The 16703-nt window shown below is 37.7% G+C and overlaps 1 protein-coding gene across 2 annotated transcripts in view; it reads left to right on the forward strand.

Annotated features, from left to right (window-relative positions):
• PIAS1 (protein inhibitor of activated STAT 1) overlaps positions 1-16703 on the forward strand; it is a 1566363-nt gene that overhangs the window by 1277106 nt on the left and 272554 nt on the right. For both annotated transcript variants that reach the window (XM_044077888.1, XM_044077889.1), the window contains exons 10-11: positions 15001-15128; positions 15456-15633. In XM_044077888.1, coding sequence (XP_043933823.1) covers positions 15001-15128; positions 15456-15633 — 306 coding nt within the window. The remainder of the gene's footprint in view (positions 1-15000; positions 15129-15455; positions 15634-16703) is intronic.

The raw sequence follows: 16703 nt of genomic DNA on the forward strand, positions 1-16703 counted from the left end.
ACTAAAGAGACACAGAAAGTAGAGCTAATTGAACTTACCCAGACAGTCACCTAGGTAAGAAAGAATGCCATTAAGTTCAGTTCTGATGATGTAGCTGTAACATCCAGGGCAGCAGCTATGGGGTATGCAATAGGAAGACCGGCCTAGTTGAGGATTCCCTCCTGCCAGAGGATGTTGAGGCACAGCTGTTAATTGCCCCACTTGCCAAGGACCCGCTCTTTGAGACTGCTGTCAAAGCAAAAATATTAAAGAGATTGGAGGAAAAAGAGGAAGCTAGTGAAAAAATTACTTCCCTATCGTTGAGTCCAGCCAGTCCATTTAATGGATCCTCGAGCTGTTTGTCAGAATCAGTCTGGCACAGCCAGGGCTGTAACCTCAAACTGCTTTAAACTTTGCTGCTTTCTTCCTAAAGTATCCCTGTTTACTGGTGATTTTATATTTAACCTTTTCATGTCTTGTAGGCAAGAGATCTACCAACCTCTTGTCTCCCCATCTCATGTTTAAAAAAAGAGAAAACCACTTGTCTTCTCATAAATATTGTTGCTTTGTAGTGTACTACAATATTTTATACTGCTTATGCCTTGTACTATTGGTGCACTTTTTATTTCTAAATAATTGACTGTCTGCTGTTTTTAGCACTCTTGACAGGAGCTTTATTAAATGTATTAAGTGTTGACATAAAGATCTGTCCCAGGACACCCATGACCTTTGTGTGGTGTGTCTTGGGCCATAGCATTTACCAGCCAACTGCTCGATCTGCAGGGCCTTCACCTGTTGGTCATGCCAAACTGTAGGAATAAATTGATTATCAAAGTCTTAATTCCTGCTGATCCTTCCTCTCAGAAACTTGAAAAGGAAAACAGAAAGAGAAAAACATGAATGGAGAAATCTCCACGGATACTGAGTCAAAAAAGAGCAAAACAGATTACGCAGGTCCTTCCTTGACTTCACAGGTTCCAAGACTGGAGCTGACTTCTTTTCTGGCTAGCTCAACCTACTCCAGTCCCAGCCTGTTCAGATTCTATAACTTTAACAAATCTTCTGAGTGACAGGTTAGTTGTCCCATTTCAGAAAGGGAACTAACTTGGTTCCTGTCTAGACCTTCTTCTGCTACTGCCCTCAGGCCCTTCAGATCTTTCATGAGTGTCCCAGATATAAACTGGGAAGGTATGATGAATGCCAGCTTGAATAAATTGAGGTGGGTGTCATTCCATCATCCTGTGTATGTAGGGTTGGCTTTAATTTGCATAACAAGGTTATGGGTAACCTGTATCCCTACCCCTGGCCTTGATTTTTTTCTGTGTAAATAAGAGAACTGCTTAACTGTAACCAAGCTCTGATGATGTCTTGTGACAAAAGTGCTAATGTTAATACAGAATAAAGCTGTTTCAAAAAGTGCTTGAGATCTCCACTTCCAGTTCCTGACTTAGCCTTACTCAGAAAGTAAGGAAAGCTAAAAATCTCTGCTTATTAAATGTTTGGGCTGACAGCATTGACTCTGTACTTTAGCTAAGCATTAGAAAACAGGACATAGAAATAGAAATATCAAAATGAATAAATATAAACTGCAAGTTAAGCTGTAAGTTTTATTGGTGTGTCAGAAAAGCAAATTGTGCAAGTATATTTAAGTGAAGTTTATGTAGTGGAAAGATAATATAAACAAATGCAAGTAGCACTTTCAATAATATATGGATTAGTTGTTGATCCACGTTCTAAGGTACACTTACTTTACCTAATTCTGGTAGGTAAGACATCTTAACATTCAAGACCTGGACTAGAAAAGGGTGTGGTCATATTAGTGAATGAGCTGCTCTTTGTAGAAATAGAGCTGCTTTAGAATGTGATCTTGGTGAGTAAGGCACCCTGAGGCAAGTTGAGGGGAAAGTTTTCATATCAGGATGTTACAGGTAAAGGTTAGGAGGAGAATGTTTGAAGCATTCCTTTACTGGGATCCTCTTAGCCCTAGAATAGATAGTATAGAGAAAACTGAAAAATAAATCTGCATGTTATTGTAGCAAGGATCTGGAAGTCAAGGATATTCACTTTGGAAGCATTAGCTAGGAGACTGAGGTCCTAATTTAACTAATCATGTAGAATTGCTATACCAGAAGCTGACATAGTTTCTGAGGTAAGGAATCTGAAGAGCTTCCAACAGTCAAAGAAAAATGGTCAAGTATAGTATTGAAGTGAAAATGATGGTTGATTGAGGAGATGGTAGGGGTCAAGGAGGTACCCAAGTGTTTAATGGAGAGAAACTATTGATGATGCCTCAGAGGATGGTAGGGATTTTGCTCTAGCAGGAAATCCAAAAACATGCCATTGTTTTTTTTTTTTTTTTCATTTAAGAATTAGTTGCTTATTGGTAAGGCTGCAGAGGGTGCTAGGTGGACTTGTTGAAGCTGAGAATCGATTGCACAGTTAGAAGCAGATCTAACGATAGCAAGATCACTTGTATAGGATGAGGTTAAAAAGAAGGCCTGAAGCATATGTTAAAGGTGGCCCGAGTACCTTGGCTTGGGGGAGTTGGGAGGTTAAGGTGGTTGAATAGAGTAAAAGGAGCCAGGCCTAATTGGGTTCGCTTGGAGAAAAGTGCTTTTTAAAATATAAAATAGCTTCAATGCCAGGGACTTCCAAGATGGCTGCACAGTGAGTAGTAGCTTGATTAGAGCTCTCCGATTGTGAAAAATGAGAAATTGTTAAAAAGCCAATTAACTTTGAGTGTGGGTAAAATTTAGTCACTGCGTACTAATTCTGCTGTGTAGATGCCAGCAAAGAAGAAATTTGGAGAAGGTAAGAGAAAATCATCTAGAAATGGAAAAGAAAAAGGTCGGTCTGGGAAGAATCTTGCAGATGTTCATCAGAAAGCAGTTTTAAGTTTCAGCTTTAGTACAACAATAAGGTTTTCAGTAATTTAGAGGAAAAACACAAATCCGATGCACTCACAGCTGTTTAAAATAAGTGAAACACTGGAGGAATATATAAAGTTAAAATGCAAAAGGATGGAAAACAACAGAGTAAGTTTTAGGTAGCTATTCACATGAGCTAATAAAACTGCAGAAGTCAGAAGATGAGATGAAGAAAAGATTAAATGTGAGGCTTCTCAAGAATTATTTAAAAAAACTGTAGAGTTAGAAGACAGAACACGCAATGAAAACCTGATATTTTCAGCTATACCAACGAAACTGGAAGGAATACATGTTACATGTGTGTGTGTATATGTATGTATGTTTGTATATGTAGCGATACTGTTCCAACAGTACAAGGCACACGTGGTGCAGAATCACACTACAAAGCATCAATATTTGCAAATGTGTTGAGTCTGGTGGTCTTTCTATATGTTTAACCCCACACGACAGGCATAATTCCTCCATCCCCCATGCCTTGCACGTTTTGGGTCAGATGGTTGCTCTGCATTCTTAAGTCTGTGTTAGATGCTGACTTTATGGAGTTTTGTATGATTTTATTACACTACTGTATGTTTATTTTGTATTTATTTACATTTTGGTTACCATGGTAGAGTAAAGATCACCAACACTATTCACGCCAAAATCCTTTATTGCAAAGCTTTCGGGTCTACACCCTTCATCAGTACATAAATAAATCAGTTTTCTCACTGTTTAAAAGGGGAGTACTATCAAGTCACATGTTTCAGCCAGCCTATCATCCTAACTAACATATAAATCTTAAAGGGATAACAATTAATTCTAAAACTATCTAAAAGTCGTACACATTAGTCTAACACTTAAAATATAAAATTTAAACATTATAAAATGACCTAAAATAATTTAAAAAAAAAATATTTTAAGGAATTACTAAATTCTCTCTCCTTGTCTTTTTACTGAGACCGGTTTTAAACTAACCGCATTATTAAGACCAGGATGCACATCGGATTGAAGCCTAACAATCCATTCATATTCCCTTAATTCTAAAGTGTTGTTTATGTCACCCTTCCTTACACCCATCTCCACATTGCACATAACTCTAAATTTAAACCTATGTCTTTCATCATTATCTATAATATGTTTGCTTAATGCATTTGCTGGAACTTTCCTTCTTATCTCAGACGTATGTTCTATTATTCTTTCCCTCAACTTTCTAGTGGTCTTACCTACATAAAATGATGTACATGCCATGCATGTAGCTAGGTATACCACCTGAGTTGCATTACAGGTTGTCAGAGTTCTTAGGGTATATGCTTCTTTATGAACTGGATGTATATAGATGTCACCCCCCTCATATAAATCATTACAACATGTACAATTGTAACACTTCCTTGTACCCACTTCTCTTTGCAACTGTGTTGTTTCATCTTTGAAATCTTTATAACAAAGTTTCTGTTTTAAAGTTTGTGAATTCCTATGGTTTCTCACCTATTATTAACTTTATTTCAGGCATTGCCATCAAAATAGGCCAATTTCTTTCCACTATGTTTCGTACACTGCTTGTGTTAAGATTGAATGTAGTAAGATATCTCACTATTTTCTCATTACAATTTGGTTTATCACTGAATTCTACCCCACCATTAAAAACTGGTTTATATTTATCGGTTCTACCTAATAACACCTCATCATAAACACTATCTATAACATGATCCGGGTAACCATTCCTCTTGAATTCTTGTATCATTTCTTTAGCTTGTTCCTTAAAACTATCATCCACTGTATTCAGTTTACTAGTTCTTATCAATTGTGCTTTCAGTACACCTTTGAACGTATGCGGTGCATGCATACTATCTCTGTTAATATACTTAGAGGCATCTACCTCTTTCTTATAAATTGTAGACTCCAGCTTATTCCCATTTTTATATAAACACACATCTAGGAACTCTATTTTTTGACTTGATGCTACCATTTTAAACTTCAGAAAACTCGTAGATTCATTAAGATATGTTACAAAGTTTTCTAATTGTAATAGGGAACCACCCCAAACCAAAAAACAGTCGTCCACGAACCTCCTATAAAATTTAACATTGGCTTTCATACCATTTCCATCACTGAGTATGGCACACTTCTCCCATTCATAAAGCACCACGTTTGCATAAGTATTAGCTACAAGAGTGCCCATCGCAACTCCTGTTAATTGTAGATAGGGCACTCTATCAAAAATAAAAATATTATTAGTTAACACTACTTCAAGCATGGTGCATATATTCTCAGTTTCCCTGCTATACATTTTAACCTCACCATTCAAAAAATCATGAATAGCATTTAGTCCATATTCATTGGGAATCACCGTGAGCAGTGATGTGATATCTAATGTCACCAGCATGTAGTTCTCTCCTAAATTATTTGAATGCCAATTATGGAGGTCTCGTAGAAAACTATTAGTATCCTTCAATACTGTAGTACATCTATCCAAATATTTCCCCAGAATTATCTGCAAGTGTTTGGAAATAGGCTGGGTCACCCAACCACCACCTGAGACTATGGGTCGCAGTGGTAGATTCACCAGACTTTTGTGTATCTTAGGGATGCCGTAAATTTGTGGTATTCTAGGGCAGGGCACACTTAGATAATTAAATAAATCTACTATTATATCATTATTAAGTTGTAACTCAAAATAATCATATTCACATTGGCAATGTACCTATTAACATCAACAAAAGTAATTTCTTTAAAAAGTTAAGGTATCATTCAATATACTTTTAAAATTCATCATATAGATTTCCCTATCCATAATTACGACCGCTCCCCCTTTATCAGCTTGTTTAATCACTATCTTGTCATTATCTTGTAGTTCTCTCAGTGCTGTATGCTCAAAAAATGTTAAGTTATACACCTTCTTCTTATTCCTTTTCTTGTAATAAGCTCTTAACTCATTCTCAACAATATTAGAGAAGGCGGTCAGTATTGGACATAACAATGGTGAAAACACACTTAACTTTTTACAAACAGATGACTGCATGCAAGTTTTTTTAAAAATCAGCTTCAAGCCGACATTTCTAACAAACAGCTTCAAGTCCATTACTGCCTGTACAATGTTATCAGTTGCATTAGGGATGAATTTCAAACCCTTGCTTAAAAGGTCTATTTGCGCTTCAGTTAATAATGAAAGCGAAAAGTTAACAGTACCTTTTACCATTTGAACGAGCACCTGGTTACCTTGCTGTTTGCTACCGGGCTGCTGTTCTTCCTCTTGACTCCTGCACTCAATTGCTGAGTCTGCCGTTGTATTGGTGCAGCCTTCGATGTAGGATTTTGTTGCACCGATATTTTCTCTGGCTGCTTCAATTGAAAAGGGGAAAAAGAAGTGATTTCACTTTGTACACTTTTTTTCTGTGATGTTATGTGGACTAAACGGAATGTTCAGTTCCTTTACCTTCGAACATACGGCGCTATCAACTATAGCGCCTCCATGATGCTCTATAGTAACCGGCACCTCATTGATTGGATCCTTAATAGGCTGCCCCTGCTGCTGATTGGACGATTCCGTATTTGTAGTACTAAGAGCTTGCTTCTGGCTGTTCTGCCCGGTCAAAAGATTTGAAGTTACTTGCTGTGTCTCAAATGTATCTAGTTGATCAAGCGGCCCTGTCCCTTTACCTTTAGATGGCAACATTCTTTCTTTGGACAGAGAAAAGTGATTATCATTTCTCGGCCAAGAGAAAATATGGCCGTTTTTAAAGTCATTTACATCCCTTTGAATCTTATTTTTCTTTTTTTGTTGTAAGCGCATATCTAATGCATAGAGCCGATCCAGAACAGTCTTATATAGCTCAGAAAATTCAACATAACACGGCATATTCAGTGTACTATTTCCTAAAGTGTCTATTTCTTCTAACAATTTGTTCTCAATGGGTTCAAAAAAAGTATTCATGAGCCTCATATAATCTGCGCTCAATTTAAGATTCAATTGTTGCCATTGCATGAGAAGTTCATTATAAGTATTTGCATATGAAGGCATCTTTAAAATTCTCAGCCCTCGTGGTACTATGCCCAACTCCAAATAAGCTTGAAAGCTTAACCGTTGCCATTGGAGTTGCTTGTAAGTTTGTACTTTTCTTCTCTAGAGATATCAACTTTTCTTTAAACTCCTCCACTGTCTGGTCAACGGTTACCAACGCAGGAGGTGCATTGAATACCATTTTTAACAGTGGATTTTCTTGTAGTCGCAGCAACCTTTTCACAGAACCATTCGGTTCTCTCTGCATACTCTCTGAAGCACTTAACAAACTCATAGCTGGCTGAAACTCTCCCTTGCTTTGACGCTGGCAGTGATAACCAAACTCAAAAGTCACAAAATTGGTATTACTGCACGGTAGCTATATACGAAACCAACACTATTCACGCCAAAATCCTTTATTGCAAAGCTTTCGGGTCTACACCCTTCGTCAGTACATAAATAAATCAATTTTCTCACTGTTTAAAAGGAGAGTACTATCAAGTCACATGTTTCAGCCAGCCTATCATCCTAACTAACATATAAATCTTAAAGGAATAACAATTAATTCTAAAACTATCTAAAAGTCATACACATTAGTCTAACACTTAAAATATAACATTTAAACATTATAAAATGACATCAAATAATTAAAAAAAAAAAAAAACATTTTAAGGAATTACTAAATTCTCTCTCCTTGTCTTTTTACTAAGACCGGTTTTAAACTAACCGCATTATTAAGACCAGGGTTCACATCGGCTTGAAGCCTAACAATCCATTCATATTCCCTTAATTCTAAAGTGTTGTTTATGTCACCCTTCCTTACACCCATCTCCACATTGCACATAACTCTAAATTTAAACCTATGTCTTTCATCATTATCTATACTATGTTTGCTTAATGCATTTGTTGGAACTTTCCTTCTTATCTCAGACTTATGTTCTGTTATTCTTTCCCTCAACTTTCTAGTGGTCTTACCTACGTAAAATGATGTACATACCACGCATGTAGCTAGGTAGACCACCTCAGTTGCATTACAAGTTGTCAGAGTTCTTAGGGTATATGCTTCTTTATGAACTGGATGTATATAGATGTCACCCCCTCATATAAATCATTACAACATGTACAATTGTAACACTTCCTTGTACCCACTTCTCTTCGCAACTGTGTTGTTTCATCTTTGAAATCTTTATAACAAAGTTGCTGTTTTAAAGTTTGTGAATTCCTATAAGTGTAGCTTGGTTTCTCAGCTATTATTAACTTTATTTCAGGCATTGTCATCAAAATAGGCCAATTTCTTTCCACTATGTTTCGTACACTGCTTGTGTTAAGATTGAATGTAGTAAGATATCTCACTATTTTCTCATTACAATTTGGTGGTTAGGTATACCAACTCAGCTGGTATACCTAGCTATATGCATGGCATGTACATCATTTTATGTAGGTAAGACCACTAGAAAGTTGAGGGAAAGAATAATAGAACATAAGTCTGAGATAAGTAGGAAAGTTCCAACAAATGCATTAAGCAAGCATATTTTAGATAATGATGAAAGACATAGGTTTAAATTTAGAGTTATGTGCATTGTGGAGATGGGTGTAAGGAAGGGTGACATAAACAACACTTTAGAATTAAGGGAAAATGAATGAATTATTAAGCTTCAAGCCGATGTGAACCCTGGTGTTAATAATGCGGTTAGTTTAAAACCAGTCTTAGTAAAAAAGACAAGGAGAGAGAATTTAGTAATTCCTTAAAATGTTTTTTTTTTAATTATTTTATGTCATTTTATAATGTTTAAATGTGATATTTTAAGTGTTAGACTAATGTGTATGACTTTTAGATAGTTTTAGAATTAATTGTTATTCCTTTAAGATTTATATGTTAGTTAGGATGATAGGCTGGCTGAAACATGTGACTTGATAGTACTCCCCTTTTAAACAGTGAGACAATTGATTTATTTATGTACTGATGAAGGGTGTAGACCCGAAAGCTTTGCAATAAAAGATTTTGGCGTGAATAGTGTTGGTTTCGTATCATCATGATCAGCCTCCTCTGAAAATGGACATATCCAGTCGGACTATCCCTTTCAACAAATGTAAAATAAATTTGCTGGCTCAGCCCAAGTTGCAACAGAAATATAGAAATTACAATCAGCACTGCAACACATAGAAGTTGATTTAAGTTCTCTTTGAATTCTTTGGTTACTGATTTTGATTATTCTTTTCTTTTGCAATATTTTATTCATTTGAAGCTGAATATGGATTCCTTAAATGAGTATGCAATTAACGATTTGCTAATGCACAAATATATTGTACAGTGTAATAAATGCTAAGCATATTTAAAGGTAACAGCTGATAACACTGGTGATCTGTGTTCCTCGTGTCAAACGTTGGATGATTTACTTACCATTGTTAGAAGTAAATTTAGACATCATGATGATTGCACTTGTGCAGTATAATGGCTTGGAGAACTGTTGTTTCATATATTAATGACTGGACTGATGAACTAAATAATGTTAGGCATAGAACAAATAGAACACATTTAGGAAATGATGCATCTGTTTTCTGCAAAGATCATTCAACCCATATGAAACAGGACGATGCTCGTGACAACTTTGGAATTCTGGATGCAAGTATTCAGCAATCTGGGGATCCAGTTTTTTTGGAAGGAAACAAAAAAAGTAAAGGAAGAAGTTCACAACAAATAAGAAAAAAAAAAGAAACTGATTAATGACTGTAAAGGAAAGAGAATACGCAGTAAAAAGGACACTGCTTTATGTAACACACAGGTTACAAAGAGTGATGATATTTTTATATCAGAAAACCTTCAGCCTACAGAAAAAGGCATGATTTTTCCAATAGAGAAGGTAGAAAAAAGAGACAAGGGGCAGGTGAAAAGGAAGAAATAAAAATTGAACATGGAAGGATTGAAGAACATTACTGTAAGTAAAAAGAGAAAGACAGATGCTGACTACATGGCTCAAGCTGTGGATTTACAAAACCAGCAGGATGAGAATTTAATACGCAATGAAAACAGTGGGATTAACAAGACTAATAGTGATGAAGATCTATCCTTCGTAATAATTGATAGAGCAGATATTACTGTAATAGAAGCCGAAGATTCTTCAGAGCTGGCCAGCAGAGAGATTCTTGTAATTGGAGATTCAGTTATTAGAGGAACTGATAATTATATTTGCAGAGATGATAATGAACATCGAATAATGTTATGCTTGCCAGGAGCAAAAATAGATTATGTGAGGCAAGCCTTGGAACGCCTTAATGTAAGGAAGTATGGATCTGTTTTTATTCATGTTGGTACAAATGATGTCCCCGCAAGGATTCTCTGACTGTTATTAGGGAATTGACAGCCCTGTTAGATAGTATAGCTTGCACCGATCTTAGGACGTATGTGTAGAGCATCCAAGCCTAGTTTTGGGCATACTTATTCAGACAGGATGGTGGGCATTTGTCAAGATCAGGGAAGATAATTTTTGCAGCAGATATTTTGCAGTATTTGACAAACACTAGGCAGGATTTTTGGCAGGTTGAAAATTTAACAATTCACAGATCGTAAAATGTGTAGCATCTCTGATGGTTGTTAATGCTAGGAATCTTAATAATAAAAGTTCTGTCAGGGTATAAATGTTTTTACTGTAACAGACATTCTAACAAAAAATCAGGTGGAGGTGTTATGATAGCGATTAAAGATAGCTATGAGACCTGTGAGTATTACATGTTCAGTGATAATACCGATGCTATAGACTGTGTAACTGTGACAATAAAGACAACCCTGGAACATATAACAATTGTTGGAGTGTATAGACCGCCCGAGTCATGTGCAGATGACCGAGAAGAATTCATACATTTCTTGCATGAAACACAGGAGGGAAGAATAATATTAGCTGGGGACTTAAGCTTACTAGAAACAGACTGGAATAATATAACAGTAACCCACGGCTGGGTGTGAACGGCGGTGGTGGTGCTGCGGTAGCGTTGTCGCCTCACAGTTAGACGTTGCCCGTTCGATTCTCAGTTAGAGCGTCTTCTGTTTGGTGACATGCGTGAGTGGGCGTTCCTTCGTTGAAGGTTGTGCGTTAGGCCCGGCAAGCCAGCACGTAAAAATCTACTGCCAATCATTAGCAGACCGGAGTTCCGCTGTGGCGACCCCTAACCGGGAAAAGCCGAAAGACACAAACAAGCAATCAGCACTGCAACACAAAGGTGATACATACAGTATTAGTCACAAAAAAGAGAGAAATACTATGTACAAACTTTACAGCATTTTGAAGTGTACATTTTACAAGTGGAAGTGGAATCAGAGGAGTGACAAAAAAAGAGCGAGAAGGATTGACCTTGGAAATTGTAAGGGTAACAGAAGGTGTTTATCACACAAAGTTAGAAATACGTACTGGTAAAGACAACAGAGTCCAGGGCAACAGATGGACTGAGAAAGGTATAAGTTGTAGAATTACATTGTCCAAGGAAAAGAGAAGCTATGTACATAGCTAACATTCATCAGAAATATAGTAGTAATCAATAGAGTATTGATATAAACAGGGTGGCATGCAAGAAAATGAATGTAGTGCAGAGTAGCATTGATTAAATTATATGTTCTGTGTTCTGGCGTTTGCATTTGTGTTGCTCAAACAGAAACTGAATTAGGACCTGAACTTTGCATAGTTACTGTGCTTGATGAGATACTGAGGAAGGGATTGACACAGTTTTGTAGCAAGTACTTAAAAACGTGAGTCAGAGCTGTGTATTTTAGTTGTTGGGATTTGGAGAGTAGGGCCTAATGTATCCTGGCTTTTGATGTTGTTAGGTTGGGGCAGTAATGTGAGACATAGAATCAGTATCAGTAGGATGGAGTGGGATTTCATTGCAAGTGGAGAAGGGGCATCTTGGTGGGTTAATTTGAATAGTTGGGAGCCCAGAATTAGGTTGAATCTGGCTAGTACTAGGAGCCACTTTGCTTTGGATAAAGTGGTGTTCAGGGCAAGGGAAGTTGTTGAATCTGCATATTTTATTAGATAAGGTTTGTAGTATTGATATGCTTTTGTTGGAGGAGGCGAGAACAAGGGTAAGTCATACTCAAGTTATGCAAGCAGGACACTTTTTCATTGCTGCCCTAGCTAATGATGAAAGGAATTGATATATTTTCTTAGCCCAGATAAGGAATTAATTGATTTTAGATATACGTTTTTGGATGTGCTCCTGAAAGTTGAAAGATGTCTAGGTATCTGAGTAAAGTGGTGGTGTCAATAAGAGCAAGCAGGTGAAAAAGCATAAGAGGAGCTTCAAAAGAGAACAGCCTTGTTCTTGGGGGGTTAAAGAGAAGCTTTTTGGAGGTAAATCAGTGGCTTAGGTCCACAAGGTCAATTTGTAGTTGGGTTTGGTCCCTAGGTCTGTACTAGGCTAATGACAGCAAGGGCCTTTTTAAGTCTAGCCATGCATCCAAAATCCCTGACAGGTTCTGGTACCCTAGATAAGTGTAAGCAGAGGCGTAAGAGATGAAACATTTACAAGCAGGGATCTAGGAGACAAACCATTTACAGGGTTGCCTGTGTCCATTACAGATATAGGTGCCAAACCAGGGATTGATTTCCTGTTCCCCATCCAATTGTCCAAGTTACACTTGAATTGGGTTAGGGAGGAACTCTGCTTTACGTGGATGGGGGAGCCTTTTCCAGAGAAGGAGTAGTCTCTGGGATATATATACCTGACTCTTCAGCAGGTCCTTTTTATATCACAAGTTTAGATTACCTGTTACACTGGGCTGGATATATAGATAACAATGTCATTTGCACGTAAGTGGAGTTGTAACTAGGATAATTTAAGGGATAATTTATATATAAAAATGGAAGAGTATTGGGTCAAGTAGTGATCCCCGTGGCACACCTGAATGAGTGTAGGCAGTATGTGACAGACAGGAGCCAATATTCACAGTAAAAGTTATTTTAGTCTGGAAGTCCTTGAACTACTGTGAGGCTTCAGTACTAATGCTATTGTCTAGTAGGTGGGGTAGTACTGAGTGGTCTGACATGTCAGATGCTTGGGTCAGGTTAGTGAAAACAGCATTGGTAAGATTTCCTTTATCCATGTTGGTGAGTTCATTGACGTTTAGAGTCCAGAGTGGAGTCAGTGTTCATCTTCCTGCCAGAAGCAGTGTTGTTAGTTGAAGAGCAAGTGATATTTTTTTCAGACTTGAGGTAAGTTGGTTTCAGAATTGTTTTTCAAATATTTTGTCCAGGATAGGAAGTGGCTGGTGGAGGAGGGCCTTGCTAACTGCAGCGGAACAGTATGAACATAAACAGAACAATTAGTGTCTCAAAAAACAAATAGATCGACTTTTCTATAAAGGAATCCTCAGAGCTGGTAAGTGATTTGACTGCCATGTTACTGCAGTGCTTATTTTATGTATTTTTTTTATTTATTTGTATTTTTATGCAGCCTACAGAGTTGCCCGTTACTGTGTTGACTGTGTTTGAGGCAGCAATTATTTACTGAATGGAGGTATGTTTGTTGGCAACTGGGGAAGGGGACCTGCTAACAGTAGAAATCAACTAGTATACTGCAGGACTTTAGTATTGCAGGAACTTATGCTTCCATCCATCATCTTTCTGTTTAGGGTGGGGATAATTTATAAGCATGTACAACTGGGAAAGAGAGTGGTATGTTTGTTGGCAACTGGGGAAGGGGACCGGCTAACAGTAGAAATCAACTGGTATACTGCAGGACTTTAGTATTGCAGGAAGCTTATGCTTCCATCCATCATCTTTCTATTTAGGGTGGGGATAATTTATAAGAATGTACAACAGGGAAAGAGAGTGGTCTAGTTCAAGTACTCAGCACACATAAACTAGCAACTGCAACTAGGGCTTTAGGAAGTTTTTTGTGTTTCCTCTAATCAGTAGACGGCACTAGAAAATTCACAATTCTTAAAGAGCAGCAGGGCAGTCTTTAGTCTTGCAGCACTATGCAGTTTTCGAATTTAGGAAGTGTTTATTTATCTGTAGAGCTGTATGCTTGGACCACCGCTGAAGGAAAGAAAACAGTTTGTGTGTAACGTTTCTTTATTACTCTCAATAATTTTATTGAAGGTTTACTATTGTATTTGGTAAATTTTGTACAGTTAAATTCGTATTTACTTTTATTTAATTTGCATAAGTTAGTTCAGAGTTTCAGTGCTCATTTAGCCTTCTCCATACTGTGTTTACTACATCCTTTGAACCAGAGGAAAAAAAAAACAGATTTTAAGTTATGCATTGCACTCATAACCAGGCTGCTTCTTGTATTCAGAACATGAGACCACATCATGTGCCCCAAGGCATGACTAAGTTCTGGCTGAAGGACTGATGTCCACCTCCTGTTATTACATATTCATATTTTGAATTTCTGTAATACTGATCCTGTCATCCCAACATCTAGTGTCAAGATGATTTTGTTTTTTGTTCTCTGTTCTCTTTGCCTACTGTTTTTACATACCACTACAGACCTGATACATTTGTTCCACCTAATAGAGGGATAAGTGCCAGTCAGAGTGCTCGCATCAGCTTGGCAGCCTTCAAAGTGCATTCTGGTACTGACCTAGCCCTGATCGTCAGAGTTATAATTTGTGCTTCTGTCAAAATGAGGTCCTGCTATGCCATATGGAGTGCTTACTTGCTTCTGCACTCATGCATTGATGTTTGCAGTACAGTCATACTGCTTGGCAGAGTCAAGCACACATCTTGAGCCCATACACTTCATGCTCTGCCTCTAGCAGGTGTCAACACAGTAGAGAACAGAGCTGCCTTCCTCTCTTTCCAAGATGTGCAAGACAGCATGTGCTGCTTACTTCACCCTCCCTGACTGACTCCTTCAGCACCCAGATCACAGTTAAGGTTTTTTACTGTGCACCATGTAGTGGGTTTACTGCTGTGGAATTAGTCACACACCTGTATTTGGTAAGATGTGAAATAAGTAAAAATAAAAATAAAATGACCGAGTAGTCCTCAGCAAAGTATGTGCTGATTGTGGAGTAGAGCCGACTGTATTCAGTGAAACATTTTTAGTATTTACATGTGGCTGTGTCTATTACTCCTAAGAAATGCCACCTAATACACTTCTTGTTTTTCCATCCAGATTGTTTATGGAAATCCTCAACTGTTGCACAGATTGTGATGAAATACAGTTTAAGGAAGATGGGTCCTGGTCTCCAATGAGATTGAAAAAAGAGGTACAGGAGGTATCCACGTCAAATGGAGTGGATGGTAAGTATTGACACAACATGAAACAGCTGTCACATTTAAGGTTGTAGCAGCAGTAAGCAAGAATATTTAAAATATTGACTTTGTCAGTGTGCTAAAAATAACAACATTGTAAAGCTTAATGTCTCTTTACTGACTGGTAATTTTTAAATTGTTGTACAGTGTGTTTCAGTATCAGTTTTGTAAAATTTGATTGTAGAATTTTAGTGTAATATTAATTACTTTTGATAGTTAATTGGCTGCTGTTTTGCTGCAGTTTCAAAATCTTACTTATAACATGCTGGCAGTAATATTTTTGGCTGTTTATAATGTAAAACCTTACATCTCTAGGTAGCTGCATAACTGCCTCTTCTGAACATCACATATCTAGCCTGCATTCAGACAAATCTAAAAAAGTTGAACTCATTGATTTGACACTGGAGAGCTCATCTGATGATGATGAAGAACCTTCTGCAAAGCGCAGCTGTCCTTCTGTATCCCCCGCATCACCCTCAGTAAACAGCAAAACGTAAGTGTCTTTATAAGTTATTCTCACAAGAAAGTGTGATTTAAGTAGTCATATTGCTGCTGTTTTACCTGTCTGGGGTTGTTGGTTGTAAACAATGATGCATCTGCATTGTTAGTTCCTGATAGCAAAATTTAATGTATATCAACCAGGTCAGTCTTACAGGGTTTCAAAATTTATGATTGAAACGAGTAAGTTAAACTGGGGTTTAGTAAAGCATTAGTAATAAGTAGGTGCTGAAGTCTTTCCTTTTTCTTTTTTACTTAATTCATAGTTAGGTGTTTAAGCACATGGTCAAAATTAGTTTCGTACACTTTGGCAGTTGGCGCGGTGGTGGTGCTGTGGTAGCGTTGTCGCCTCCCAGTAAGATGCTGTCCGGTTCGATTCTCAGCTAGAGCGTCTTCTGCGTGGAGACATGTGTGAATAGGCGTACCTTCGTTGAAGGTTGTGCGTCAGGGCTGGCAACTCGGCACGTAAAAATCTACTGCCAGTCATTAGCGGACCGGAGTTCCGCTGTGACGACCCCTAACCGGGAAAAGCCGAAAGACACAACAACAACACTTTGGCAGTTGGCCTCATAACTGAGGGTAGTTGTTATGTTTTTAATATACTTTATACTTGTACACTTAAGCATAAGTTCTCATAGCACATTGGGTGCTAATTTCTACTTAGCTTTAATGAGTCACAAAAAAGCTGCCAAAAGTGAAAACTATAGTCAAAGAAATCATACCAAAGGTGGTCACACACAGTAGAAAAAAAAGCATTTTGTAGGGGAGCACTACCCTGTATTGTGGATACAAGCTTATTCCATGGCACAGGGATCATTTGAGACACATATTTGTGTAGCAGACAAAGTTCAGGTCCTCTGATCTAGTGTTTCTGGTGCTGATTGTTTTGTTTTGCGGCTGTACAAGAGATCCATCAGAGTTGGATTTGAGGGTATCTTATATGCTAGCTGTAGATCAACACTGAATAACTTGTAGGATGCAGTGATAGGGCCTTAAGGTGATCTGTGTAAGATAGGGTATTCATACCCTGGATTCTCCTGGTGGGGAACCTTTGAAGGTGTTCCA

This window comes from Protopterus annectens, chromosome 7.part0 (assembly GCF_019279795.1).
Source record: "Protopterus annectens isolate FY-2018-M chromosome 7.part0, PAN1.0, whole genome shotgun sequence".
NCBI classification, from domain to species: Eukaryota; Metazoa; Chordata; order Ceratodontiformes; family Protopteridae; genus Protopterus; species Protopterus annectens.